This window comes from Schistocerca americana, chromosome 4, assembly GCF_021461395.2.
Source record: "Schistocerca americana isolate TAMUIC-IGC-003095 chromosome 4, iqSchAmer2.1, whole genome shotgun sequence".
Classification (NCBI taxonomy): domain Eukaryota; kingdom Metazoa; phylum Arthropoda; class Insecta; order Orthoptera; family Acrididae; genus Schistocerca; species Schistocerca americana.
In genome coordinates, this window is record NC_060122.1 from 469,646,401 (window position 1) to 469,673,791 (window position 27,391).

General features: G+C 40.6%; 1 protein-coding gene across 1 annotated transcript in view; it reads left to right on the forward strand.

The window, feature by feature from the left end:
* Window positions 1–27,391, forward strand: part of LOC124613550 (E3 ubiquitin-protein ligase MYCBP2-like) — a gene marked incomplete at its 5' end in the record, with an annotated part of 333,858 nt that overhangs the window by 174,889 nt on the left and 131,578 nt on the right. Inside the window, 6 exons of the mRNA XM_047142262.1 lie at window positions 4,387–4,558; window positions 4,840–5,072; window positions 14,035–14,184; window positions 14,295–14,500; window positions 18,916–19,021; window positions 22,234–22,367. Coding sequence (XP_046998218.1) covers window positions 4,387–4,558; window positions 4,840–5,072; window positions 14,035–14,184; window positions 14,295–14,500; window positions 18,916–19,021; window positions 22,234–22,367 — 1,001 coding nt within the window. The remainder of the gene's footprint in view (window positions 1–4,386; window positions 4,559–4,839; window positions 5,073–14,034; window positions 14,185–14,294; window positions 14,501–18,915; window positions 19,022–22,233; window positions 22,368–27,391) is intronic.

Genomic DNA, 27,391 nt, shown 5'->3' on the forward strand with positions numbered 1-27,391 from the left:
GCCATTGGCTACCTTTCTCTGTGGTAACGTCTGAAGCATTCTGGCATGCAGAGAGGTGTGTTACAATCAGAGAAATACCATCTTGTTTCCTTCCTGCTCTGCCAGTAGATTGTTTTAGCACAAACCTTGCACACCCTTGTTGGTTGTTGCTTCTTCTCGGTTGCAGGAATTTTCTCAGGGAAGTGTCATTCTACAAGCCTATTGCTGATGGTTCCACTGGGATAGTTTCTTGAGCCACAGTTGAGCCTTTCTGGAAGAGTCCTTCACCAATGTGGCACACAAAGGTGGAAAAATTACAGTTTTTCTTCTCGTTATGGTTTCTAGTCTTAGGATTCAGAACAAAAGGGTTTGTTGCAGCCATTATGAACATGTGAAAAAATAGTTTTTTCCACTGCTTCATTTGTTTCGTTTTGAAAGGATAGTAGGAGATCACCTGATCACTTCTGTCAACCCCTGTTTTGCTCAGTTTATAATCAAAAATAGCATCCAGTCTGGACTTGATCTTGACACCATCCCTCATACAAACAGGAATGTTAGAGGTTTTCATTTTTTGTTTAGAGGAAAGGCATAATATATCCCTCATGTCCTTCCACTTCAAACAAAGCAGGAGGTTTCTCCACATTGACACTGACTGATTTCTTCTGAGTTTCTTCAAAACAACATTTTCTTTTGGCAGTTCCTTTTGATTAGCCATACATGTGCCTACAGCTTTCGTTTTATCCTGCCATAAAAAAATCAAAAACTCCTGGCGAACTGCAAAATCTGTCCATATTAACAGTGTGACCTTTACTCAAACAATCAGCAAGCAACCTCAGAAAGAGTGATGTTATGGATTTGTCTTTTGATCTTTTACCGGTGTGTACTTCAAATCCCAGAATGTAACCAGTCTTTGAATCACAAGCAATAAACATTTTTATTCCATACTTGTCTGGTTTATTTTTTCCACATGTCTTCATCAATGGTGAGGTTTTTGTAGAGATAAAATGATTTCATACATGATTGAGAAAAGGTCTGATTTTATGCATGGCATCATGCTGTGGTTGACCTCTGGCAATGTAGGTACAAGGTGCTATCCAAAATTTTTGGTACTGGTGCTGCTAACTGTTGAAAACCTTACCTTTGGCCTAATGGTCAGCACAATCTCGATGTAGTTCTTATCCACACGTACACACCGGTCCCAGCGCTTCTGCCACTAGTCAAACGTTTTCTGGAAGTCCTGTTCTTTGAGGGTGTTGATCACCGCCAGCAATGCTTCTTGAATCCTCTCTAGGGTGTCGAACCAACGGCCTTTCAACTTGAGTTTCAGTTTTGGGAATAGCGCGAAGTTGCAAGGTGCCAGATCTGGCGAGTATGGTGGGTGCGGTACAACTCCTTGTGGTTTTTTGCCAAAAAGGTCCTGGTGAGTAAGTATGTGTGACAGGGTGTGTTCTCGTGATGCAGCAGCCAGTTCCCTTGACACCAAAGTTTGGGCCCTCGTCGCCGCACATTTTCATGGAGCCATTGCAAAACATCACAGTAGTATGCGGAATTCACTGTTTGGTTGGGTGGGATGAATTCTTTGTGCACAATTCCCTTGGTATCAAAGAAAACGATGATCATGCTCTTCACCTGTCTCGCTTTTTTGGGTCTTGGAAAGCCCGGGCACTTCCACTGGGATGATTGTTGCTTCGTCTCTGGGTCATAACCGTAAATCCAGCTCTCGCTGCCTTTGATAACCCGTGACAAGAAGGTTGGATCATCAGACGCGATCTGACGAAGGTCCGTGCACACTTCAACATGCTGTGCCTTCTGATCGGCAGTCAAGATCCTGGGCAAAACTTTTGCAGTGACACGATGCATGCCAAATTCATCAGTCAGCATTCGTTGATATGTCCCATAACCAATACCCACTTCATCCCCAAAGTCTTGAATGGTTCGACGTCAATCTGCACGAACCAATTGTTGAAGTTTGGCAACAATGTCTGGTGTTGTGCAGCTAACGGGCTTTCCAGTGTCAGCATCACCTTTGATGTCTTCATGGCTGACCCTGAACTGAGCATGCCACTCAAACACACGCTTACAGCTCATTCTCTGTCCCCAAACACTTGGTGAATCATTGCAAGGGTCTCCGTAGCACTTTTCCCAAGACTCGCACAGAATTTGATACATACGCGGTGTTCTGTTCATGGATTCATAGTAAAATTGCCACACACAAAACACCGAGTATTATGGAAATCACTCTGGACATGCAAAACGTCCTCCCAGCTGAATGCTACTGCACACACTGACTCATCAGATATGCAGCTCTTGCCACCTAGCGGTGCAAAGATCTACCACTCCTACTTTCCAGATGGCAGCAGCAGTCCTGAAAATGTTGGATTCCACCTCGTAGAGTTTTCATTCAAATGTAAATTTGAAAGTATGGCCTTGAACCCATTTCTGCTCATTATAGATCCTGGGAAAGGGCTTTAAATGAAACTATATACAGACCAGTAGTCTGCCAATTTTGATTTCTTCACAAGGCACATATGAATAATTATGGCAAAAAACAAATACATTTCATGGAGCTTCACTCCAACCCATGAATGCCAAACACTGTGTGGCTTTAGTTTGGAGCCTGCCTTCAGTTTATCATAAACACAATTTGCATACCTGTTCGTTTCTGATTTTATATGTTTCATCATAGAATTTGGAAAGAAAATAGAAAACACATCAAGTGGAGTGGATCTTTCATCAGCTGCAGCTCTTACTCCAGTTATGTCAGAGAACTGTGGCAAAGGATGCTGTAGGTCCTTGAATCTACAACCTAAACCAGTATCTGTTGACTTTGTTTGTGAAGACCTTTTCTGTGGTGGTGCAGAAGGCAGTGTTACAGCAGAAGAACATTGTCACTTGGAAGTTATTTGAACAGCAGCATATTCGTCATCAGATTCACCTGCAAAAAAAAAAAAAGATGAAATGAAGACAAATAAAATGTAACTCATTCATAATTGCAGTGCCAGTAACTGAAGCAACAGTACTAGAGATGACAAATTATATCACTCTGTAGCTTACCTCAATTTGAATCTTCTTCGGACTGTTCCCACTCACATATTTCTCCAGAATCAATCAATTCGTCTTCCAGTGCCTCTAAAATTTCTTGATTACTCAGAGAACATAACATGTTTGTAGTGGGATCACAGATAGCGATAAAACCGAATGAAACCACATGCGAATAAGATGACAATGTAAGCACCCAAGGGCTCAGTCAGGTGCGATGGCAGCACTAAAGTTGGCTACTGCTTCTTTCCAAGTAATTCTAGAACCTGACAACAGAGAGCAGGGACAGCCAGCCAGATGTTCTCACATGAAATGAGTCATTTTCGACCAACAGGAGGCTTGCACGACATGAAACATTGTGGCCTGAGGTACACTCAGGCATGGGTCATTGAGCTCGGCACTGTGGCCCGAGCCACACTCAGGCTTTGTTTGTCAGCCTTACTCCATTTGCTTCTGTTTCAGAAGGTGTTTATTAATAACCATCTAAAATATCAACCCACTGCTAAATAATTAGCAACATGTAGAGAATTATTATGTATAATATACCTACATCTACAGCATCCCTGAATCTATGTCTGGATTTTGGAATTATTAGTTCCTTCTGCAAGTAGAAAAGATAGATAGGTTGAGGAAGGCTGGAAAAGAGTGGTTGGTTTCTCAGACCCCAGGGTGAGATGAATGTATCTGTCATCAATTTCATGGGAGACAAAGATCTGTATCAGTTGTTGCTAACTTCTTAGTTTATCAAACATTCAGAATAGAAATGACAAAATGTTTGCGGTGTTAAACAAAAGAGGACCCTCGCTAGACAACTTGTTCACTGGCAAGTAAGGAAAAGAGGGGGAGGGAAAGCTCTGAAATATAATACATAGAGTTGGTTGTATATTTCATACGTGTAAGTAAGGACTATTAGCGCAATATTACAATGAAATGATTCTCTTCTTTGTGGCTGTTTTCTTTAGTGTTTTCACAAATGTGGATTTACCCAGTATTCCAGATATAGCTGAACAAACGTGGGAAAGCAAAAGCAAAGGCTTCCAAACAGCATTGACGCGTTACTGATCATCAAAGTACTTGCATCAGGTTCGGGGATCAAAAGCCCATCTGTGGGCTTGATAATATAGATGTAAAATATAGAAGTATTGAAATAGAGTGAAGGAAATTATGTCTTGCACATGAATTTGATTTGAGAATGGTTAAAATTGTTGTTTCCATGCTTCTGATCAATATTATAAGAATAAACATCCCTTTATGGGTTCCTATAATTTTTTCAGCTATCTTTACTCATGATTGTAGCTTTAATACAACCTCTCTTATTTATTTTTTTGAATTGATTATCTGTCATAATAATTCCTGTATGAATGACAGCCTGTTTCAGAAGGTCCTCTTAGTGACAATGAGAGTGAAAGTAGCAGAAATCGAACATTCCATCGCTCTATATCTATGGGTACAAATGGAGCACCGTGGAGTAGACGAGAAGGAGATGGTCGCATAATTATGATGCGGAAACGTAACAACAGTAGTGGTGAAATGATTAGTGGTGAGTTTTCAATGTTTCAGAACATATTTATATCACCTCTTACATTTTTAATTATGAATACTATTCCTGACATGCTTTCTCAGAGCCTCATGGAAAAAAAACCTCACCAAGTATTTTTGTATGAAAATAAAATTAAGTGTTAACATTTCATTACTCATCTGAAAAATAAAGTGGCAAGTTATTTCAGTTATCTAATGCTAATTTTTAATCTTGATTAATGAATATCATACATTTACTTTGCATAATGTTTATACTCACATATTTGTGGTTGTTGCTTTCAGATGGTGGTTCCTCATTATTATGTTATCCCTCGGCAGCACTACAAAAGTTAGTTCCTAGTATAGATCAGTCAGCAATTGTGTCACTGACCAAAACAGAACAAGCAAAAGGTAGCCTTGATCTTCTGAACCGTCCAATCATGATGTTCCTGTTTCAGCAGCATAATCTCGATTATATGCAGCTTGCAATGAGGCAAGCTTTACGTAAAGCTACTTGCAGAGTCTATGCAATGCAGGCAAGTAAAGCTAGAAAGACCATATCCAGTGAAATTATATTTATTTTTTCCATAAATGTGCCTTTTCTCAACAGTTGGGTTCAAAGGTGTAATATTTAATACAACACGACACAAACTGCCTTTGACATTTGGTTTTAACATCACAGTGTTTCAGTAGGCATGATCCTATGACAGATGGTATCCCCCTCGCCTTCCTCTGACCTTTGAACTGCTTTATCGAGCCAGTTAAACGGGACATACATTCTAATTTGGGCTCCAAACCACACTGCAGCCTGGCAGTTTTTATGTTATCAAATCATTTTCAGAGATGAAAGAAGTGACTGAAAATATCCTAGCTATTTAGCAGTAGCAGCAGAACACACACATATCAAAATTAAGAAAATTTGCAAGCTTTTGGAGCCAATGGCTCCGTCTTCTGGCAGAAGGGTTAAAGGGGAAGGAAGAGGGATGAAGAAAATGGACTAGCAATGTTGAGGAAATGGGGAGAGTTTGGAACAGCTGCCCAGAACCTGGGTCAGGGGAGACATAGACAGGATGAGAACAAAAGACTGATTGCTGGGGAATGCACCACATGAGATGTGAAAATTTGAGAGCTAAGAGGTTAGAGATACAGTAATAAGCATGACAGAGATTGCTAACAAAACATCGGTCAGTAGTAAATAAGAGGAGAAAGTTAAGTGCATAGTATGTCAGGTGTAGGGGGGGAAGTGTTGGCAGGGAAAAATAGACAGGTCAGAAAATAAATATATATAGAAAACTAAAAGAGAGTGAAGAAGGCTGCTGAGAAGAAATACAGAGACTGAAGAAATTAGTGTAAACTAAGGCCAGGTGGGTAGTGAGAATGAAGGACATGTTGTAATGCCAGTTCCCCCCTGCAGAGTTCTTAGAAGGTCATGTCTGGGCGAAAAAATCCAGATGTCACCTATGGTGAAATAGGCACAAAGGTCATGTTGTAGAACATGCTCTGCAACAGGATATTGTCTGTTGCCAATGTACACCTTCTGCCTGTGTCAGTTCATCCTGGCTAATAACCTGATGGCAGTCATACCAGTGTAAAAGACCAAAAAGTGTTTGCTTAACAGGTGGTACATTACATGTCATTTCAAAGGTGGCTCTCCCTTCAATAATGCGTGTTTTGCCAGTTACAGACCTGATATAGGTGGGGGCAGGAGGAAGCATAGGGCAAGTCTTAAAGTGGGTAAATCACTGGAGTAGGAGCCATAGGTTAGGGAAATGGGTGCAGAAGGAGCATAAGGCCTAACCAGGATATTGCAGAGAATTGGTGAGGGGGGAGTGACGAAAAGCTATTCTAGACGCTGTGGACGAAATGTCGGATGTTGGGTAGAATGAACCTCATTCAGGGGATGATTAAGTTATAGCCTTGTCAAAGTAGCTGATTAATTAATTCAAGACAAGGATAATACTGTGTGCAAGAGGTGTATTCCTAAGTTGGTTTTGGGGGCATCAGTCATTCCAAGAGTAGGTGTAATGACCTGGACAATCTACTTTTGAACTAGGCTGGTGGGATAGTTGTGTCCAGTGAAGGCTGATGTGAGAATGGTAGTGTATTCTGTAAGTAGTCTGCATGTGAACAAATTTGTTTATCTCAGGTCAAGGCTGTATGGGAAGGAACATTTGACATGGGAAGGATTGCAACTGTCAAAATGTTAGTGCTGCTGTTTGTTGGTAGGTTTAATGTGAACAGGAGTGTGTAGCTGACCCTCAATGAGGATGAGATCAACATAAAGGAAAATACATGTGATTCAGATTAGGAACATGTGAAATTTAATGGCGGTAATATATTTAGAGGTTCCAAAATTGTTAATAGGTCAGCCTCATCTGAGTCCGTAAAGCAAAGGTTTCATCAGTGTATTTAAACCAAACCTAGAGCTGAAGGATTAGATATTCTAACAAAGCCCCCTCCAACTGACCCATGAAAAAGTCTGCATAGGAAGGAGCCATCCTGGTTCCCACAGCCATGCTGATGATTCGTTTATACGTCAAAGTTGAAGTAGTTGTTCATAAGTATAAAGTTGATTAAGGTGAGCAGGAAGGACATCATAGGCTTGGAATCAGGTGGGCACTGGTTGTTATAGACAGAGGTGCCATCGGTGGTGACTATAGTTCAATTCTTTTATCTTGGCGGTTCACGCATGTCCGCCCAGACGCGGGAGATTGCTCCGTTGCCAGTTGTACGCGCCAAGAGAAGCAGCGCCATAGTATATAGTTAGCAAACTTACGTTTAGGGGGGAGTGCGCAGTTTATGAAATAAAGCCACCAGGGCCGCATTAACCCTTTCGCTGCTACAGAGACGTGCTCCTCGCATTCCGCCATGTGCGCGATTTTGTCATCATTGCACTGCTCGCCTGTGCAGACACATGGTGTTTCGACTGCTTTGACACACTTTATCATTCGATTTCACAAAACTATTTGACAAAAAATTTTATTTTTACACATCTTCTTGACTGATACCTTCCCCCCATAAATGACTTAATTTTGTTTCGAAGTTCAACGCAGTTATTGTGCAGCATTAGATGTAGTAAACCAGTGCACGAAATTTTGAAGAGTTTGCAGAAGTAAAAGCCCATAGGTATACTTTCCGCATGGTCGATTTTAGTTGCCACTAGAAATTTCAAAAAATTACATTCAAACGAATAAAGCTCATGAAGTAATACACTTTGATATTGTTTTTAAATAAAGAAGATATTAAGCACCATAGAAGGTTTGAACTCAAAACCTTCTGCTTAGCAGTCATACACTTTACCCATTACGCTATCGCAGCTCGTCGATCAATATATCTCCCAGAGGACTTTAAAATATGACGCAAAATACCGACAAACACTGTTGGTATGACTATGAATTACTCACGTTTCGTCGAAGTACAATAGGAAATAAACAATTACCGCTGTTCTTTATTGCGAAAAAGTGGTTAGTGAGAATAATACAAATACCTTTCCGCTATCGCCTGAATTAGGAGGCTTATTGCTTGTTTGGTTTAATTAATTAATAGAATATGAAGCAATTGGTATAAAGAATGCTTTTTCCAAACTTTCTATAAAAGAAAGTCTGCTATCAAGACACTGCTTTCGTTCAATTACTTTGTTTATGACTGAACGTTTCTAAAACTGAAGACACTCTTCCGTGCTCTATACTGCAGTCGAGCTCTGGCAACGTCGTTCTCTGTTCATTGGCTGACTGTGTTTTGTGACGTCAGATGCGCAGAACGAACCTAAACTCGGCCGCCTTACTTTAGTAAGGTTTGTAATGGGAGTAGGACAGGCACAGATTGGTATCTTTAATATAGGAGGGAAGTCTTTGTTCTACAGATTACCGGTATTGATCAACTAAGGCAGATATACATTCAGTGGGTGCTTCGAAGCCAACAACTATGGCCTATTTGGTTGGGATTGTGGATCTTAGGAAGAAGGTAACAGGTTGGGGTGCATGGTTTGAGTGGAGTAAAAAGTTCTGCAGATTGAGGTGTTTGTCATTGGGAGGGGCCAAGGCTTTTAAGGAGGGACTGTAGGTCAGTTTGTATCAGAGAGATGGGATCTTAATGGCAGATGTTGTACATAGAGGTGTCAGACAGCTGGTAAAATTGTTAGAATCTCTAAATTCACCCTCCCAATCAAAGTTTACATGGGCCTATACCAAATCCCATGCCACTTTCATTTTCGCTGACCTCATCCACACTGAATGTCATCTACATACTTCTGTTCACATTAAACGTACTAACGAACAACACACTTACATTTTTAACTTTCCCTCCCTTACTGTCTTGGCATTGAGGCAGATGTATTTGTTCACATGCAGACTCATTACAGAAATGCACCACCATTCTCACATCAGCCTTTACTGGATATAATTACCCCACTAGCCTAGCTCAAAAGCAGTTTTCCTGGGATGATCTCATCCAATCCTGGTACAGCTGATCCTTCCAAAAACCAACTTGGGAACACACATCTTGTTACTTGGTATTACCCTGTTCTTGAACGTACACTACTGGCCATTAAAATTGCTACACCACGAAGATGACGTGCTACAGACGTGAAATTTAACCAACAGGAAGAAGATGCTGTGATATGCAAATGATTAGCTTTGCAGAGCATTCACACAAGGCTCGCGCCGGTGGCGACACCTACAACGTGCTGACGTGAGGAAAGTTTCCAACTGATTTCTCATACACAAGGCTCGCGCCGGTGGCGACACCTACAACATGCTGACGTGAGGAAAGTTTCCAACTGATTTCTCATACACAAACAGCAGTTGACCGGCGTTGCCTGGTGAAACGTTGTTGTGATGTCTCGTGTAAGGAGGTGAAATGCGTACCATCACGTTTCCGACTTTGATAAAGGTCGGATTGTAGCCTATCGCGATTGCAGTTTATCGTTTCGCGACATTGCTGCTCACGATGGTCAAGATCCAATTACTGTTAGCAGAATATGGAATCGGTGGGTTCAGGAGGGTAATACAGAACGCCGTGCTGGATCCCAGCGGCCTCGTATCACTAGCAGTCGAGATGACAGGCATCTTATCCGCATGGCTGTAACGGATCGTGCAGCCACGTCTCGACCCCTGAGTCAACAGATGGGGACGTTTGCAAGACAACAACCATCTGCATGAACAGTTCGATGACGTTTGCAGCAGCATGGACTTTCAGCTTGGAGACCACAGCTGCGGTTACCCTTGATGCTGCATCACAGACTGGAGCGGCTGCGATGGTGTACTCAACGAAGAACCTGGGTGCACTAATGGCAAAACGTCATTTTTTTGGATGGATCCAGGTTCTGTTTACAACATCATGATGCTCGCATCCGTGTTTGGCGACATCGCGGTGAACGCACATTGGAAGCGTGTATTCGTCATCGCCATACTGGCGTATAACCCGGCGTGATGGTTACGACCTGTGGCTCTACCCTTCATTCTATCCCTGCAAAACCCTACGTTTCAGCAGGATAATGCGTGACCCCATGTTGCAGGTCCTGTACGGGCCTTTCTGGATACAGAAAATGTTCGACTGCTGCCCTGGCCAGCACATTCTCCAGATCTCTCACCAATTGAAAACGTCTGGTCAATGGTGGCTGAGCAACTGGCTCATCACAATACGCCAGTCACTACTCTTGATGAACTGTGGTATCATGCTGAAGCTGCATGGGCAGCTGTACCTGTACACGCCATCCAAGCTCTGTTTGACTCAGTGCCCAGGTGTATCAAGGCCATTATTACGTCCAGCAGAGATGGTTGTTCTGGGTACTGATTTCTCAGGATCTATGCACCCAAATTGCGTGAAAATGTAATCACCATTCAGTTCTAGTATAATATATTTGTCCAATGAATATCCGTTTATCAACTGCATTTCTTCTTGGTGTAGCAATTTTAATGGCCAGTAGCGTATTAATTAACTACTTCGACAATGCTATGGATTTCTAAAATCATTTCCTGAAATGAGGTTCATTTTGATTCTCTCCACCTCCACCCCCTCTCCAATGTAAGACTTACCCTATGCATCTTCCCAACACTACCTCTACCAGCCCAGTGACTGGCAAAACATACATACATTATCAGAGGGAGAGCCACCTGTGAAATGACACTTGTCATATACCAGCTGTTATGTGGAGACTGTTCTGCCCTCAACATTGATGTGACTACCACTAAGTTATCAGTCATGATGAACGGACACAGACAGGGGGTGTTCTCTGGCAACATACAACATCCTGTTGCAGAGCGTGCTCTACAACATGACAGTCCTGACCTCAGTGTCTGTTTCACTGCATGTGCCATTCGGATTTTCATCCAACACCGGTCTCTTAGAATTATGCAGGTGGAAACTGGTGTTCTCACCAACCACTTGATCTTAACTGATGTTAATTTTTCAGTCTCAGCATTTCTTCTCAGTAATTATTTGTTTCTTCACGCCCTTTTACTCTTCTATATATTCTATTTTCTGACCTGTCTATTTTTCTCTTCCTCTCCACTTCTACCACGTACTGTGTACTTAGCTTTCCACTTTTATTAACTATTGCACAATGCCTTGTTAGTAATCTGTGTTTTGCTCATTATCCTATCTTCCACCTTGAAGTGCTCAGTTTTTCAAATCTCATGCAATGCAGACCTCGGCAATCAGTCTTTCTTTCTCATGCTGTCCGGTAAATCTCCCATGATCTGGGGTTCTGGATGACTTTACCAAACTCTCCCAGTTTCCTAACCATTGCCAGTCCATTTTCTTCATCCCTCTAACTTGTTTTTCAAACCTTGTGCCAGAAGAAGGAGCCACAGATACCGAAAGCTTGCAAGTTTCCTTAACCTTCATATATGTGTGTTCTCCTGCCACCAGTTGGTGAGTAGATTTTTTATCTATCCATTGACGTTATATTTTCAAAAATTGAAAATCGATTATTTTCATAGAAAATATTCTGGGACTGGGATTGAACCGCAGGCTTTTGATACTGGCTGAGCTACCAAGCCACATGCAGTATATGCATTATTTGATATACCTGCCAATTACAGCTTGAATTTGATCTTCTTGTCTTCTTACTTGAAAAGTAATTTGCAACTTACATTACAGTCAGTAGGTGTAAAAATCTAAATGACCATATCTGTTTATCAGTGATTAAAATAAGAAAAAGAAAGAATTTAAATGGAGAAAAAGGCATTATAGGACTGTGTTTTTAGAAACAGTTGTAACGTTTGGGTAAGCAGAGATATGAGAGAAGTCACTTGCACAAGGGGTGTTCAATAAGTAATGAAATACATTTTTTTTTCCAGCCAATTTCAGTTGAGAAAGTGCGGAATTTGTTGTTTGATGTCACAGAATATTTCCATTTCAGTCCCTACAGTTTCATGAAGTTCCGGTAGGTAGCAGTGCTATACATAGCCTTCAAAATGGGATCTGTAATAGTAGTGCATTCCAGGCAGAGAGCTGTCATTGAGTTTCTTTTGGCAGAGATCCAGAGCATTACAGATATTCAAATGTGGTTGTAAAATGTCTATGGAGACCTGACAGTGAACAAAGCACGGTGAATCGTTGGGCAACGCACCTGTCATCATCGCAACAAGGTTATACGAACCTGTCCAATCTCCTGTGTGTCAGCTGGCTACACACAATTGTGACTCATGCAATGTTGGAAAGTGCTGATGATTGGCAGATCCCAATCAAACACTTTGCTACTCAACTGGATGTCTCCATTGACAGTGCTGACACACTCATCCACCAGTTGGGGCACTCAAAGGTAATTGCTCACTGGGTTCCTCACCACCTAACGTAAGACCACAAATAGCAACAAAGGACCATCTGTGCAGAGCTGCGTGTGCATTACAAGGCTGATGGAAACAATTTTTGTGGAACATCGTCACAGACGATGAAACATGGGTCCATTACTTTGAACTGAAAGCAAAATGGTAATCTTCTGAGGAAAAAGTTCAAAGTCCCAGCCTCAACTGGTAAAGTCGATGGTGATGGTTTTCTAGGACCCTGAAGAGATTATTCTTTTCGATTTCCTCCCATGTGGTGCAACGATCAACTCTGAAGTGTGTTGTGCTACTCTCGGGAATTGAAGAAACAACTTCAGTTTGTTTGTCACCACAAAACTGAAAATGAACTCATTCTCCATGATAATGCAAGGTCTGTGCACCTGAGAGAAGCTCACAAAACTTCATTGGACTTTTCTTCATCATCCACTGTACAGCCCGGATCTTGTACCTTCCGACATCCGTCCATTTGGCCCAGTGAAGGATGAAGGATGCAATCTACAGGAAGCAGTACACCGGTCATGGGGAGCTTATTGATGCAGAAAGACATTGGCTCTGCTCTCGACCAGTAGTATGGTACCATGAGGGCATACAGGCCCTCCCAGTAGGATGGCATAAAGCTGTCGCATTGCACCGAGATTACGATGGAAAATAGGGTTTTGTAGCCAAAAAAGTGGAGAATACTGTGGTGTATTTGAATCCTGAATAAAGCCAAACTGGTTAAAAATATGTTGCATTACTTATTGAATACCACTTGTAATTTCTATGATTAAATGTACCGTGTGTTTTTAAAAATCTCACTTTTTTGTATATGAGTACTCCCCAGCAACCTACGTACTTTAGGTTTTCATTAAGGTTATTTTGTTGTCCCTCTAATGAATATTGTTGTTGTTCTGTGAAAAATTGAAGCCAACTTGAAAAATAATCATTCTGTCAATAAATGGGAGTAATCTGTTGAAATAAAAAGGAATGACAATGACACTGGACAGACAATTTCTGACCCTTGGTAGTGTTCTGAAAAGGAGAAGGAGGTAGTACAAATGTGTCTCTGACAGACAATTAGAGAATGTATGTATAGCATTCATCCAAAGCCCATGAAAGTCCAGGTGTTGAACTTCTCAGATAGTACTACAGAGGCCACAATGTTTGTAAAGTATCGTGAAAGAATTCATGTTTACATATTCAAAAGTAAATGATGCCAGAGAATTGAACATGCTACCCCAGTTTATACGTGACATTCCGCACCAAACTGACAAAGACACAACTTCTAATTTATGTTCTCAGCTGAACCCACATTTCACATATATGTTAGTAAATAGGCACATTTAATAATCTAAACAGTTTCACACTGCCTGTGGAACATACACAAGATGATACTTTATCAGAAAATCTGCTCTGTATGAAGACTGCTTAAAGATGGCGAGTTTTTGACCCCATCTGATGCAATGTCTGAGAAGCAGCAACAACTTTTGATGTAACTTTATGTGCAAGCTTACTATTGTATGACACAGAAAAGACTGTCATGGATCATCAGACATGGCCATACTTTGGCTCTGTGCTGTTTTGCATCTCATATGTATCTGAAGAAGAGTAGTCTGATATCACATCCCTTCCTGTAAATATACCACTTACCCTGTGTATATGAAATAATCCACTATAAGCAATGTGTTGATTACATTGTATATTACATTGTGTGCAATTGCCTTTGTTACAGGCACTCAACTGGTTACTACGGACTGTAACTCAACCCACAAGTTTGCACGATCTGCTCTGGTGGTTTGTAGCAGCCCTGACACCAGTTCCAACAGACATGGAGATTGATATGGAGGATGAGGCCATTCGTCTTGATAAGAGAGATGAAACGGTATTGCTTTGATCAACTTAGTTCCTGCTCCTTTGATTCAGAAAATAATAAAATCAGACATTATAAATGCAGATAGTTGCAGAATTAATGTGTTTTTGCCCTTTGTACAGGACCTCCGGGGAGTGTGCGAGCATCCTTTGAGTGACATCAGCATTGCAGGTGAAGCTGTCCATCCTTTGCCATCTACTTTTCATACACTCCTGCAAACAATCGCAGATCTCATGCTGCTGTTGCCGATGGGTTCAGCATTACAACAGATGGCTGTGCGATGCTGGGGACTGCGCTTTACTCCAGCGGACCACATGTTTTTGCACAGGTATTTCAACATTTACTTTCCTTTCTGACACTATCAATGATAATAAAACTTTAAATTAAAAAATATACACACAGTTGATATAAAAGCAACATCTGAGTCTAAATTTACACACCATAATAAAAAATAGGGTAGGAGATAGATAATAGTTACATCCTGTTATAGTTTGAAAACCATATAATGATACTCTCCAACTAGGTATTTGATAGTGGAAAAAAGATATTAATTACTTCAGGATTGAATAAGACCACTCACTGGAAAGCAGAAGCATAGAGTTGTCAATAGGCACACACAAAAGAAATAAAACTTGCTAACTTTCACAGTTATCCTTTTATGAGCTAGTGTCAAATACACGAACACACACACACACACACACACACACACACACACACACACACACACACGCATACACACGCCCGTGCCCTTACATGGTGCTGAATAAAGTAACAGTGCCACAAATGTTCAGCGGCATGTGAACTGGTCATGGTGGGGGTAGTGCCAGGTGCGGTGGATAAAGGGAGAGGGAAGCGGGAGGCAGGGAGAGAGACTTGTGGTGGGTGGTTAGCAGCTTGGAGGGAACTGGCCAGTTTGGCAGATAAGAATGAGATGCAGGGTTGGTACGACTGTAGCAGCCGTTGGGAAGTGTCACATGCTGAAGGCAATGTGGGAATGTGAATAGTGTGAGGATAACAGGAAGGAGGCAGGGGAAGCAGTTGGGTGAAGGATGCGGGGACAGTGGGTTACTTGGGATTCACCCACTGTCGCCACACTCTCCACTCAGCAGTTTCCCCTTCCTTTCTCCATCCTGTCATCTACCCAATTCACATCCACACATTGCCTTCAGTGTGAGCTGCTTCCTAAAGCTGCTACAGTATTGCCAACCCATATACATGTCACCCTCCCTCCCACATTCCTAGCTGTAAACTGGCCGCCTTTTTTCTAACTGCTAGCCACTCAACCCTTGTCCATCTCCCTGCCTCTCTCTACCCACCACACCCAACACTACACCCTCCACAAGCAGTTCTTACTTACTTATTTACTTACTTACTTACTCCTCAGCTCTAAAGCCCTTGAAGGGCTTTGGCCTGCATCACAATATCCTGCCATTCTATCTGGTCCATGGTTTTCCATCTCCATCCTCTGACACCCAGCTTTTTCATGTCTTCTTCAATTCCATCCATCCATCTCTTTCTGGGACATACTTTCTATTGTCTATCTCCAGCATTGTCAGCAAAAATATGTTCTGTCTTCCTCCATTCTGACCCTGTGTCCTGTCTACCACAGCCTTTTGATGGTGGTGACAATCTTAATTTCTTCAGCAAGTTGTTCTGATTCTGCATTCGTACGGATGTGCCAACCTTTTTGATCATATATTGGGCCATATGTCTTATGCAGAACCTTTCTCTCGCAAGTGCTAAAGATCCTTTTCATCATTTGCAGTCATGGTTCACATCTTGGTTCCATACACAACAACTGGTCTTATAATTGTTTTGTAAATGAGGATTTTAGATTTCTGTGATAGAAGCAAGCTCCTAAGCATGGTTACTGTGGCAAAGTAGCATTTGTTGCCTGCTGCTATTCTAGCTTTCACCTTGCTGCTGATGTCATTTGTCTCTGTAAAGTCGATCCAAAGTATTTAAAGTCTCTCTCCCTTTCAAACTCATTGTCAGCTATTCTGAGATTTGGTAGGTTTCATAGGTCAGTCATAGCAGTATATTTGGTCTTTTCAACATTGACTATCAGGCCAAGTTTCCTTGTACCTCTTCTTAGTTGTTGATAGGCATTGGCCGACACAGCAGTGTTTCGTGTGAATAATGCCACATCGTCTTTGAAGGCTAGATACTGCAGTTATTGATTACAAGATGGTTCCTCCTATGTTTAACTCTGTCTGACTTATGACTTTTTCTAGGCAGAAGCTGAATAGCAGTGAGGAAGTGTCGTTACCATGTCTCAGTCCCTTCTGCACTTCCACTTCTCTGGAGATTTCACCCTATAGTTTTACTTTATAGCAGGTTTCACCGAGGGTTATCATAGTAACCTTAATGAGCTTCTTAGATACTCCAGTCTTTTCCATTACATTCTGCAATGCCACTCTTGAGATACTAGCATAGGCTTGCTTAAAATTGATATAAAGCTGTTGTATGTGTATTTGAAGTTCATAACATTTTTCAAGTAGTTTGTGCATTGTGAATATTTGTTCTTCTAAAGCCACTGTGATAGTCATCAGTTTTCTCTTCCACAGAGGGAGTAAGCCTCCTAGTTAGAATATTGGAGAACATTCTACATGTAGTATGTAGCAGGGGGATTCCTCGATAGTTGAGTCAATGTAATTTATCTCCTTTTTTGTGTATGGGACATTGTATAGCCATTTTCCACTCCATTGGCATGCTCACCTCCTGCCAGATTCCCATTATTACTTTATGAATTCCTTTCACAAGTGTTTCCCCACTATATTTGAGGAGTTCCACTTAGATCTAATCTTCTCCAGGTGTCTTATTGTTTTTTAAGATCTTAATGGCTTGTATCACTTCCTCCTGTGTGGGTTCTGGTGTTAAGACCTCTGGTCCATAGTAAGTTATTTCCACTAGTTCTTCTCGTACCTCTGCTTCTGGGTTCAGTAGGTCTTGGAAGTATTCTGTCCATCTGTCATCCCATTCTTCACTACTGCACATATTTGTTTTTGCTTGAAACCCAGCCTACTTTTCTTTAATATTTTTGTGCATTTCCAGTATTTACTTCTCCTAGCTGTTCAATTTCTTCCAATTTTTTTCTTATCTAGTGCTCTTTTCTTCTGTCTGCAAACCCTCTTCTCATTATATTCATTCAGATTTGCTCTAGTTCTTTTCTGAAATAGTTCTTTTCTGAAATAATTTCAGATTCTCTGCCTATAAATTCCCACTAGATGATGGTCTGAATTGCATTCAGCTCCACATTGGCTACTAACAGTGATTATGTCCATTGTGTGCCTCCAATCAATCAATATATAGTCTATCTGATTTCTAGTTTGTCCATCTGCCAACATGCATGTTCCTTTGAGTATCTTTTTGTGTGGGAAACATGACTACTGACAGCCATGTTTTTGCTTGTAGCAAAATCTACAACCCTAAGTCCATTGTCATTTGATATTTTGTGAAGGCTATGCCTCTCTATATTTTTCTGATAGGCCTTTTCTTTTCCTATTTTTTTTTTTTTTTTTTTTTTTTTTTTCATTCAAGTCTCCTATTAATATCTTAACATCATGTTTGGGAGCCTGATCCTACAACTGCTCTACCTTGCAATAAAATCATCCTTTTGTTGTTCATCTGCCTCCTCTGTGGGTGCATGTACATTATCATTGTTGTGGTGAAAAATTTCTCCCTTAATCTTAACATGGACATCCATTCATTGATTGATTCTAAGCACCACATGTTTCAGTTCTTTAGCAACCACAAAACCTGTTCCGAAGGTATACATCCTCCCACCAATACAAAAGATAGTGAAATTTCCCAAGTCGATTATGTCACTTCCCTTCCACCTAATTTTATGGAGAGCTTATATTTTTATACCATAGTTGTTTACCTGTTTTAGCAGCTGATTGAGGGTTCCAGCTTGGCATAGGCTCTGCACGTTCCAAGTTTCTATATACATATCTCTTATCCTTTTTTTGTTTGCTGGGTTGTCATCAGAATGTCTCTCTGGCTTATTCATTATTAGCATTCGCAACAATTGCTTTTTACAGGGGAATATTGTTAATCTCCCATACAACCATTTTGGGGTGGGGGTTGCCCCTTACAGCTCACTGGGTAGCTGACTCCAACTATTATTAGGGTTGCTGCTGTTAAGGTGGCCAGATTAAATGGTGTAGAATCAAGTACCTGGGCCTGGACTTATTACAGTAGTGTTACATTTTTGTAGCTGGACCAAGGTGATTGATATTTTCTGCTAATGTATTGGATCACTCTTGACAGAGTAATGGGATAGCTCTCAATCTAGGAAATGATTAGTTTCTTTCTTCATTACTGTCATAACAATAATTATTGTTGTGTTAATATTGTGGAAAGAAATCACTAATAAGGAAGTGCATGAATATGTTTAATGTTTACTTTAAGACTGAAATTTGAATCACTGCCTTTCTTTGTCATTTGTTGCCATGTTATTATCTATCAGATTTGTGGAACGAATGATTATAGTATTTGACATCTGTGTAAAGCAGATTTTAGGTACTTTGAAACTTAAGATTGAAATCTTGTGCTCTAATTTGATTTTTCCAATATTTGTCTTACCTTTCCATGAATTGCTGCATTGTTTACATCAGGATAAATTTAAAAAGAACAATTTTGCGTTATACATTATTTATAAACACTATGCCCAGTGTTCAACTGATTCTTGTGCCTGCCCAACTGTTTCACTGTAGAAATATTTACCTCTGTTTATTACAGGAGCCATGTGTTCAGCAATATCAGCAAAATTCTTTCCCGTTCAGAAGAAGAACAAGATGAACTGAGTATGAGCATGCATGAGAGTCACCAGTCAACATATTCACAGGTATCAGTTGTTAGGAACTGTACAGAGACAAATGAATGAAGCAAACTTCTGTCATATATGCACATACATAACTTAAGGTATTTTCAAAATACATGAAACAACACAACGTGAAGCAATGTGTACACTAAAAGGTGCCTTGGCAGTGTTATGATGTGTGGCTTCATGACAGGATTTGGCGATGGGTCGCTTCTGTCATGTGTGATTTACTCCTGCGATGTGATACACAATGTGATTACCTCTTATACCAATAAGGTATGTACAGATGTTCTGTACTCTGTGGATCAGGCCACCTAACATGGCTTACAGTAATGCCTCCCATTGCTGAACAGATGTCGTTTAGAAGTCAGCAATTGTTGTGGTTTTTGTATTTAGTAACAATCTCATCACTGGGCCATAGTATATGGTGATCTTGCTCACACTGCCATCAAATGTTTCCTCACACTGAAATTTTCTTCACAGCTGTGAAATGACACCGTAGACAACATCCAGCCACCAACCACGTACATTGACTGTGGCCAACCTTTAAAAAATAAGTAGATAAATAACAGATATCCAGTTGTTGCTTGTGCTTAGCAACTAGGCCAACCATATATGGTCAGTCATTGTCATCCATCAGGTGGAAACCATGCACCCCAAAAATATGTACACGCCACGGCAAATTGCCATTCATGTAGACAGTAACCATTCCAGTGCCCCTAGAAAACTCAGTAGCTGATGTGATCATAACATGAAGCCGTCCCAGATAAGAACACCGGCACTGGCACACCTAAAAGCAATAAGAGGAAGGATAATTAGAGTCTAATGTCTCACTGACAATGAGGTCATTAGAGATTGGGGGACAATCTCAGATTAGGGAAAATGTGAAGGGAATTAGTCATGCCCTTTCAATACAACCATCCTAGAATCTGCCTCAAGTAGTTTAGGGAATTCACAGAAAACCATTGTTCTTGTGAATGCAAGTAGTATGCTAACCAAGTGCCACCTTGGTCAGTACTGCCATATCAGTCGTTTTCCATAATATGGTAAGTTTGCAAATCTCCCAGTGTCAAACCAGAGTAACAGAGAAACTTACCTGAGAACAGGACTGTGTCCCACTGTTTATGGGCCCACTTGCAGTTACAAAGCAACATAGTGCCTTTGTGTGAAGGAAATGTGTACGGTAAAGGCTCTTAAAGTTGACAGTATGCAGTCTGACAGCATATAATGGACCTTGCCCGTACAGCAATATAATGTCTTCTCTCCACTTGAAATTATCTTCACAGCTGTGAAATAACATTACAGGTAACATTTAACACCCTACCTCTTTTTTACTGACTGTTGACAATATCTAATCTGCAAATGATCTGGCCATCTGTAATGTCATCTCTGTTTGTTTGTCTTGCCATTCTGCTTCCCTAGAACTGGGATAAGATGTGCTACACACTCAAAACATGTAGGACATAGTACTGTATTCATGATCACAGGATGTTGCAGGAACACTAATGGTCTTGTACTGATGTACTGCGTGCATCACACGTATCTGTACTGTCCTATTACAGTTTAGTCTCTACAGTGTTACCATGATGTACCAGATTTTCATGAATCTCAAAGTTTCCTTAACTTATGGGTGTGGTTGCATTATGATCAGCTCTTTCAGATGGTACTCTCATTCCTTTTCCTCACTGACTGTAGATCATAAGTTGAAAATAATTTAGAGTAAGGTAACAATTCACTAGACAGGAGAGGTGCTGAGTCGTTGAAAGGCACATAAACAAAACTGAAAGCTTTGCTAGCTTTGAGAATAATTTGTTTTGAGATAGAGTAAACATACATGAAAAAAAATATTCATACACACATACCTGTATGGCTACAGTGTACCAGCTGAATACAATGTCTTGGAACTGCAGTTCTGCAGCTCAACTCGGGAGTATGTCAGATGGAGTGGATAAGGGGAGAAAGAAGGTGGGAGCGGGAAGGAGGGTTGGAGGAGGGTGACTGGCGGCTAAGAGATAGTAGCAGGAGCACAGGACATGCATGTGGGAGAGAGAGGCAGCAGGTGCTCAGGATAGGAGTGCAACAAGGGCACCAGCTGTAGTAGTTTAGACATGCAGCTTTGTGAAGCAGTCATTGAAATCAAGCATCTCACACCCAGTTGTGTGTTCCACATTTGTGTGGTCAACTGTGCTCTTGGCCAAAATTTGTTGGTGGTCATTCCTTCGCGGGTACAGCTGATTGATGGTCATGCCCACATAGTTTTACCAGACATAACTGCTTTCCCAGGTTGTCCTCCCTATGTTCCTATGATGGGATAGGACAAGCCTGTGGCTGACGGCAGCAGTATGCACTGGGTGGCTGTATCGAGTAGGTCTCGCACCTGAGTCTTACAGGAGGATGACTCTCCCACATGTCACAGTCATTGTTCGTTGTGTGAACACACTGGTGCCAGTGTCCATGTCACATTGCTATCCCGTTCATGTGCTGCCTTCCTCCCAGGCATTAGTCACCCTTCCTCCAGTATCTCCCTCTCCCCAGCTCCTTCTTCCCATCACCCACTCCACCTGACTCAACACCTCACCCCAGACAAGCTGCAGGACTGCAGTCACAGCGGAGTGTATTCAGCCACTACAGTGTAACTGTACAGGTTTGTGCACACATATTCTAATTCGAAAAAGGGTTTGCCAGAAAGCTCGCAAAGTTTTCAGTCTCGTTTACGTGCCTTTTGATGACTCAGTGCCTCTACTGTTCAGTGAGGTGTTACCTTGACTCCTACAGTATTTAAATTCAACCAGAACTTTCCAGAATCATATTTACATCATAAGTTATCACAATTTGTATCTGTTTATTTTATCATGAGTGCTGTTGATTCCAATAGCAGTGGAGTTGGTGGGATATGGAAGGAGTGAGTGTAAGTTGTACAAATAAAACTATATATCCACATGCACATTTATGTTAAGAAGATCTCTAATTGATTAAAACTATTTTTACAATAGATATTCTTTACATTTTCTCTTGAATTTGTGTGTCAACATCTAGATTTTTTTGTGTATTTTGGTAGAGCATTGAAAACTTTCATACTTGACTAATTTATACATTTCTGTGAATGGCGGAAGTCTGTTTAGTTTCTGTGCAAATCCTGTTTTGATTTCATATTGTGGCCATGACATTCATCTCCGTTTTTCAGAGGAGAGCAGTATTGCCTCTTTTCTGCTCACAATCTTCTATCATGATTTCAGATTACCAGCTGTGTTGAAACATTGAAGGACTTGACTCCTAATATAGAAATCAAAGCATCAAGTCGACAAGCAATGGTTGGAAGCTTGACAGATAGTTCAACTGAAACATTTTGGGAATCAGGTGATGAAGACAGGTGAGTCACAAAAGATATCCCAGGTATCTTCTTTAATAACAGCAACAGAGAACAAACAGCAAAACTTTTCTTTTATTGCTTTTTTGTAAACAAGCAAACAAATGTAGAATAGCATACTGTAATATAGCTTGTAGGAGGTATTACTGTATTGAAGAGGTATTCAAAACTAGATTTTGTTAAAAAATAATCATTTTTAAAATGAAACATCAGTCAAATAAGTTATAGAAAACTTATATTTACCAGGTCAGTCACCTTTCTTTTGCCCCCCCCTTTTCCTCTACGCCTGTTACTCTGCCCTCAAAACATTTATCTCTTTTTTCCACTCACCGCTCTATGATTTTCTAGCTTTCTTTCTCTGAAGTTTTGCATTGGCCATCCAGCTGCAGTTCCTCATTTCTTCTTCTCATAAATTAGTCTTATTTGCCTCTTTTTTGGGTTGGTGGGTGGTTGGAGGAAGGGAAGCTTTAGTTAGAGACCTTAGTACACATTGTCCACTCTGTTTATGCAAACATACCTTTTACGTTACCAGGTGGAATTTTCACATATAATTCTTCCAGCTTCTTTCAGTCATCTTTCTTCCCGTATTACTCTTCCCTAAATCTTGCTTAATTCTAAACACAATAGTCTTTGAATAGTGTGGGGTTTACCAAACAAGATGTGTGGATGAATGAATGAATCAATGAGTTTTATGTTGCAACCGAGCGAGGGGGCACAGTGGTTAGCACACTGGACTCACATTCGGGTGGATGACGGTTCAAACCCGCATCTGGCCATCCTGATTTAGGTTTTCCTTGATTTCACTAAATCGGTTCAGGCAAATGCCAGAATGGTTCCTTTGAAAGGGCACAGCTGACTTCCTTCTGCATCCTTCGATAATCCAATGGGACTGATGACCTTGCTGTTTGGTTCCCTCCCCCAAACAAACAAACAAACCAACCGACCAACACCAAAAATCTATTTATTTATTAAGCAAAGGATTATGCTTTGATTGATATCTAGGCTTGCAATAATATTATGAAAAGAATAGATTGCTGCTCACCATGAAGATGACATGTTGAGCTGCAGACAGGTGCAACAAAAGGACAGTTACACATTTGTTTTTAGGCCAAAGCCCTCTGTAGAAAAGAAAACACATACACATTCACACAAGCAAGCACACCTCACGCATACATGACTGCTGTGAATGTTGACCAAAAGCAGCAATCCACATCGGGGTGGGGAAGTGTTTAGGCACTAGATTATGGTAGGAAAAGGCTGCCAGGTGCAGTGTTGAAATGCTGTTGGTGTGGGTGGTGGTGGGGGGGGGGGGGAGAGGGGGAGGTGAAATGGGGAGTGGAAAAGAAAACAGACAGAGAAGGGAAAAAGGACTGGTGAGTGTTGGCACAATGAGGGTGAGGGGACATGAAGTGGGAAGAGGTGTAGGGCAGGGGCAGGTGGAGGGGAGGGGGCAGAAACTGTTAGGTGGAGGGATTGGGTTGATGCTGGGGTAATTCCATAACATCTGATTCCTCTTCTCCGTGACCAGCTTTTATAAGCTATGCAGATGGGTGTTATCCTTACAATACTTTCTCCATTCCTGTAATTGTCCTGCCCTCAAACTATGGTAACCTACTCTCCCCACTCCCTCCACCTGACAGTTTCTGCACCCTGTGGCCCACACCGGCCCACACCTCCTCCCAATTCATGTCTCTTCACCCTCATTGTATGCCACTCTCTACCAATGCACCCACCGGTCTTTTTCCCCTTCTTTGCCCAGCTCCTTTTCTGCTCCTCATCCCCTCCCCCTTCTGTCTTCCGTAGCCTATTGTTGTTGCCCCTGGCAGCCTTGTCCTGACACAGTCTAGTCTCTATGCACTCCACCTGAGAGCACTCCCCCCCCCCCTCCCCCCCTCCCCCTCCCCCCAATACTCTCCTATCCCTCCCCCTGCTCCATCCCACCATTTGATCGCTTGAAGCGCATGTTCAAATAAAATGGTTATAACAAAGTAGAATTTGCTAGAACTTTCAAGTGCCACTGATGACATACACCTCTTGAATTGGTGGAAAAGGCCAAGCCACCTACATTCCTTCTATACTGTGGAGTAACTACTAGTGAGTTAGGACATGTGCTGAAGAGCCATGGATTGAGACCGGTGTTCCAGCCCGCCTCCGAGTCAAGAGATGTGTTACGTCCTGTTAAAAACAACATAAGTCTTCGAGTTCCTGGTATGTGTGACGTCCCCTGTGAATGTGGTAGTATTTATGTGCGTCAGACCATTCGATTTATTGCTGGGCGTTATGTAGAGCACTCACATCATACCAAACAAAGGGAACTTGAGAAGTTGACCAGACAATGGACATAATACAATTTGAAGAAATAAGAGTTTTGGCTCAGACAGCATCATACATGTTGTCAAAGAAGCAACCAAAACTAGAATAAACACCAATAATTTTTAGAGAGGCCAGGGGTACACACTTAGTAGGGCATGGCGGTGGGCTTTGGACTTGGACAGTGAGTGAAACCAAAAGCATAGGCTTGATGCTTGTAGGGATACAGGAGTGGTAGTTTCAAACGTGATGACTGCAGTTCGCACCATGTGATGTCACTGGTGTTGTGGTGGGACAGAACCGCTAGGAGCTGCCAAACTTGTCTTCCATGCATATGCCACTCTGGCCTTCTCTGGAAGGTTCCGAAGAGCTGCCATTACATCTGTATAAGCAGTACACCTTACTAACCCTGGCAGTCGGTGATTCCAACCCCTAATGATGATGGTGTAGATGACTATTGAAAGCTCAAGTGTTTTATTTGAAATGATGTGGCTTGTAAACCAAGAAGATTTTATTGAATATCCTAGAAATCTTTTTAGATATGAGAGACAGTTATGTGCATCATTTGTTGCCTCATCATTTGCACCTTCTATACACACCATATCCTCAATATAGTCATTTTTGCTTAATTAATATTTATAATATTTCTTGTGTTTGAACTTGGTTTTAAAATGCATATTGCATGACAATTTCATAGTCGTCAAAAATTCTTGCAAAGGTTTTACTATGTTTGCCCATTAAAAACAGAATATTGTATTTGTTTATTTCTGTTTGTGTGTTTGTATTAACAGTATTTTTTACATTTGATCCATTATAACACGTACTGATTGGTTTGCACAGTTTTTTTACCAATATTTTGCATTTATTGCTGCTTATTATAGACCTTATTTCATTTTTCTGTAGACATGATTGATTTAAAGGTTTGCTTTTGTTTTCCAGTTCATTTACTTCAATTGTGAAGAAAACTTTAAATTGATTTTTGGACCCAAATTGATTGTTGTTCACACACTGTGGCACTATTCTTGCATTTGAAGATCTATTTTTGTATAATACTTCATGGCAGTCACTAGTGAGAGTTGGTTTATTTTGAGAAGAAGAATTTAAGACTCTTGTTTACTTATTTCTTTTCCAAGTTTTTCCATATTACTACACAACACACTGATAACTAAATGAAGGGACCGATGACCGTAGCTGTCTGGTCCCTTTAATCCCACAAACCAACCAACCAACCAACTAATTGAAGGTTAGAAATGCATTAATTAAACTTCATTATTTTGTCCACATTATTTGCACAAAGTTTACTTTCCCCCCCCCCCCCCCCCCCCCCCCCCCCCCCCCGTTATTCATGATTTCTGAACACTTTGAACCTACTTCAGACACCAGATTTGATCTGTTGGTGGCAGCATGTTCACCATGTAGTTCATTGTATGTTCTGTAGCTTGAAAATGACACTAATTTTTTAGATTAGATTAGATTAGATTAATACTAGTTCCATGGATCATGAATACGATATTTCGTAATGATGTGGAACGAGTCAAATTTTCCAATACATGACATAATTAAGTTAATTTAACAACATACTTAAGTTAATATAACAACTTATTTATTTTTTGTGTTTTTTTATTTAATTTTTTAAATTCTTTAATTTTTTATTTTTTAAATATTTTTTTTTCTTTTTTTTTCTTAATTTATATCTAAAAATTCCTCTATGGAGTAGAAGGAGTTGTCATTCAGAAATTCTTTTAATTTCTTCTTAAATACTCGGTGGTTATCTGTCAGACTTTTGATACTACTTGGAAAGTGACCAAAGACTTTAGTGCCAGTATAATTCACCCCTTTCTGTGCCAAAGTTAGATTTAATCTTGAATAGTGAAGATCATCCTTTCTCCTAGTATTGTAGTTATGCACACTGCTATTACTTTTGAATTGGGTTTGGTTGTTAATAACAAATTTCATAAGAGAGTAAATATACTGAGAAGCTACTGTGAATATCCCTAGATCCTTAAATAAATGTCTGCAGGATGATCTTGGGTGGACTCCAGCTATTATTCTGATTACATGCTTTTGTGCAATAAATACTTTATTCCTCAGTGATGAATTACCCCAAAATATGATGCCATATGAAAGCAATGAGTGAAAATAGGCGTAGTAAACTAATTTACTAAGATGTTTATCACCAAAATTTGCAATGACCCTTATTGCATAAGTAGCTGAACTCAAACGTTTCAGCAGATCATCAATGTGTTTCTTCCAATTTAATCTCTCATCAATGGACACACCTAAAAATTTGGAATATTCTACATTAGCAATATGCTTCTGATTAAGGTCTATATTTATTAATGGCGTCATACCATTCACCGTACAGAACTGTATGTACTGTGTCTTATCAAAATTCAGTGAGAGTCCGTTTACAAGGAACCACTTAGTAATTTTCTGAAAGACAGTATTGACAATTTCATCAGTTAATTCTTGTTTGTCAGGTGTGATTACTATACTTGTATCATCAGCAAAGAGAACTAACTTTGCCTCTTCATGAATATAGAATGGCATGTCATTAATATATATTAAGAACAACAAAGGACCCAGGACTGACCCTTGTGGAACCCCATTCTTGATAGTTCCCCGGTTTGAGGAATGTGCTGATCTTTGCATATTATGAGAACTGCTTATTTCAACTTTTTACACTCTTCCAGTTAGGTATGAATTAAACCATTTGT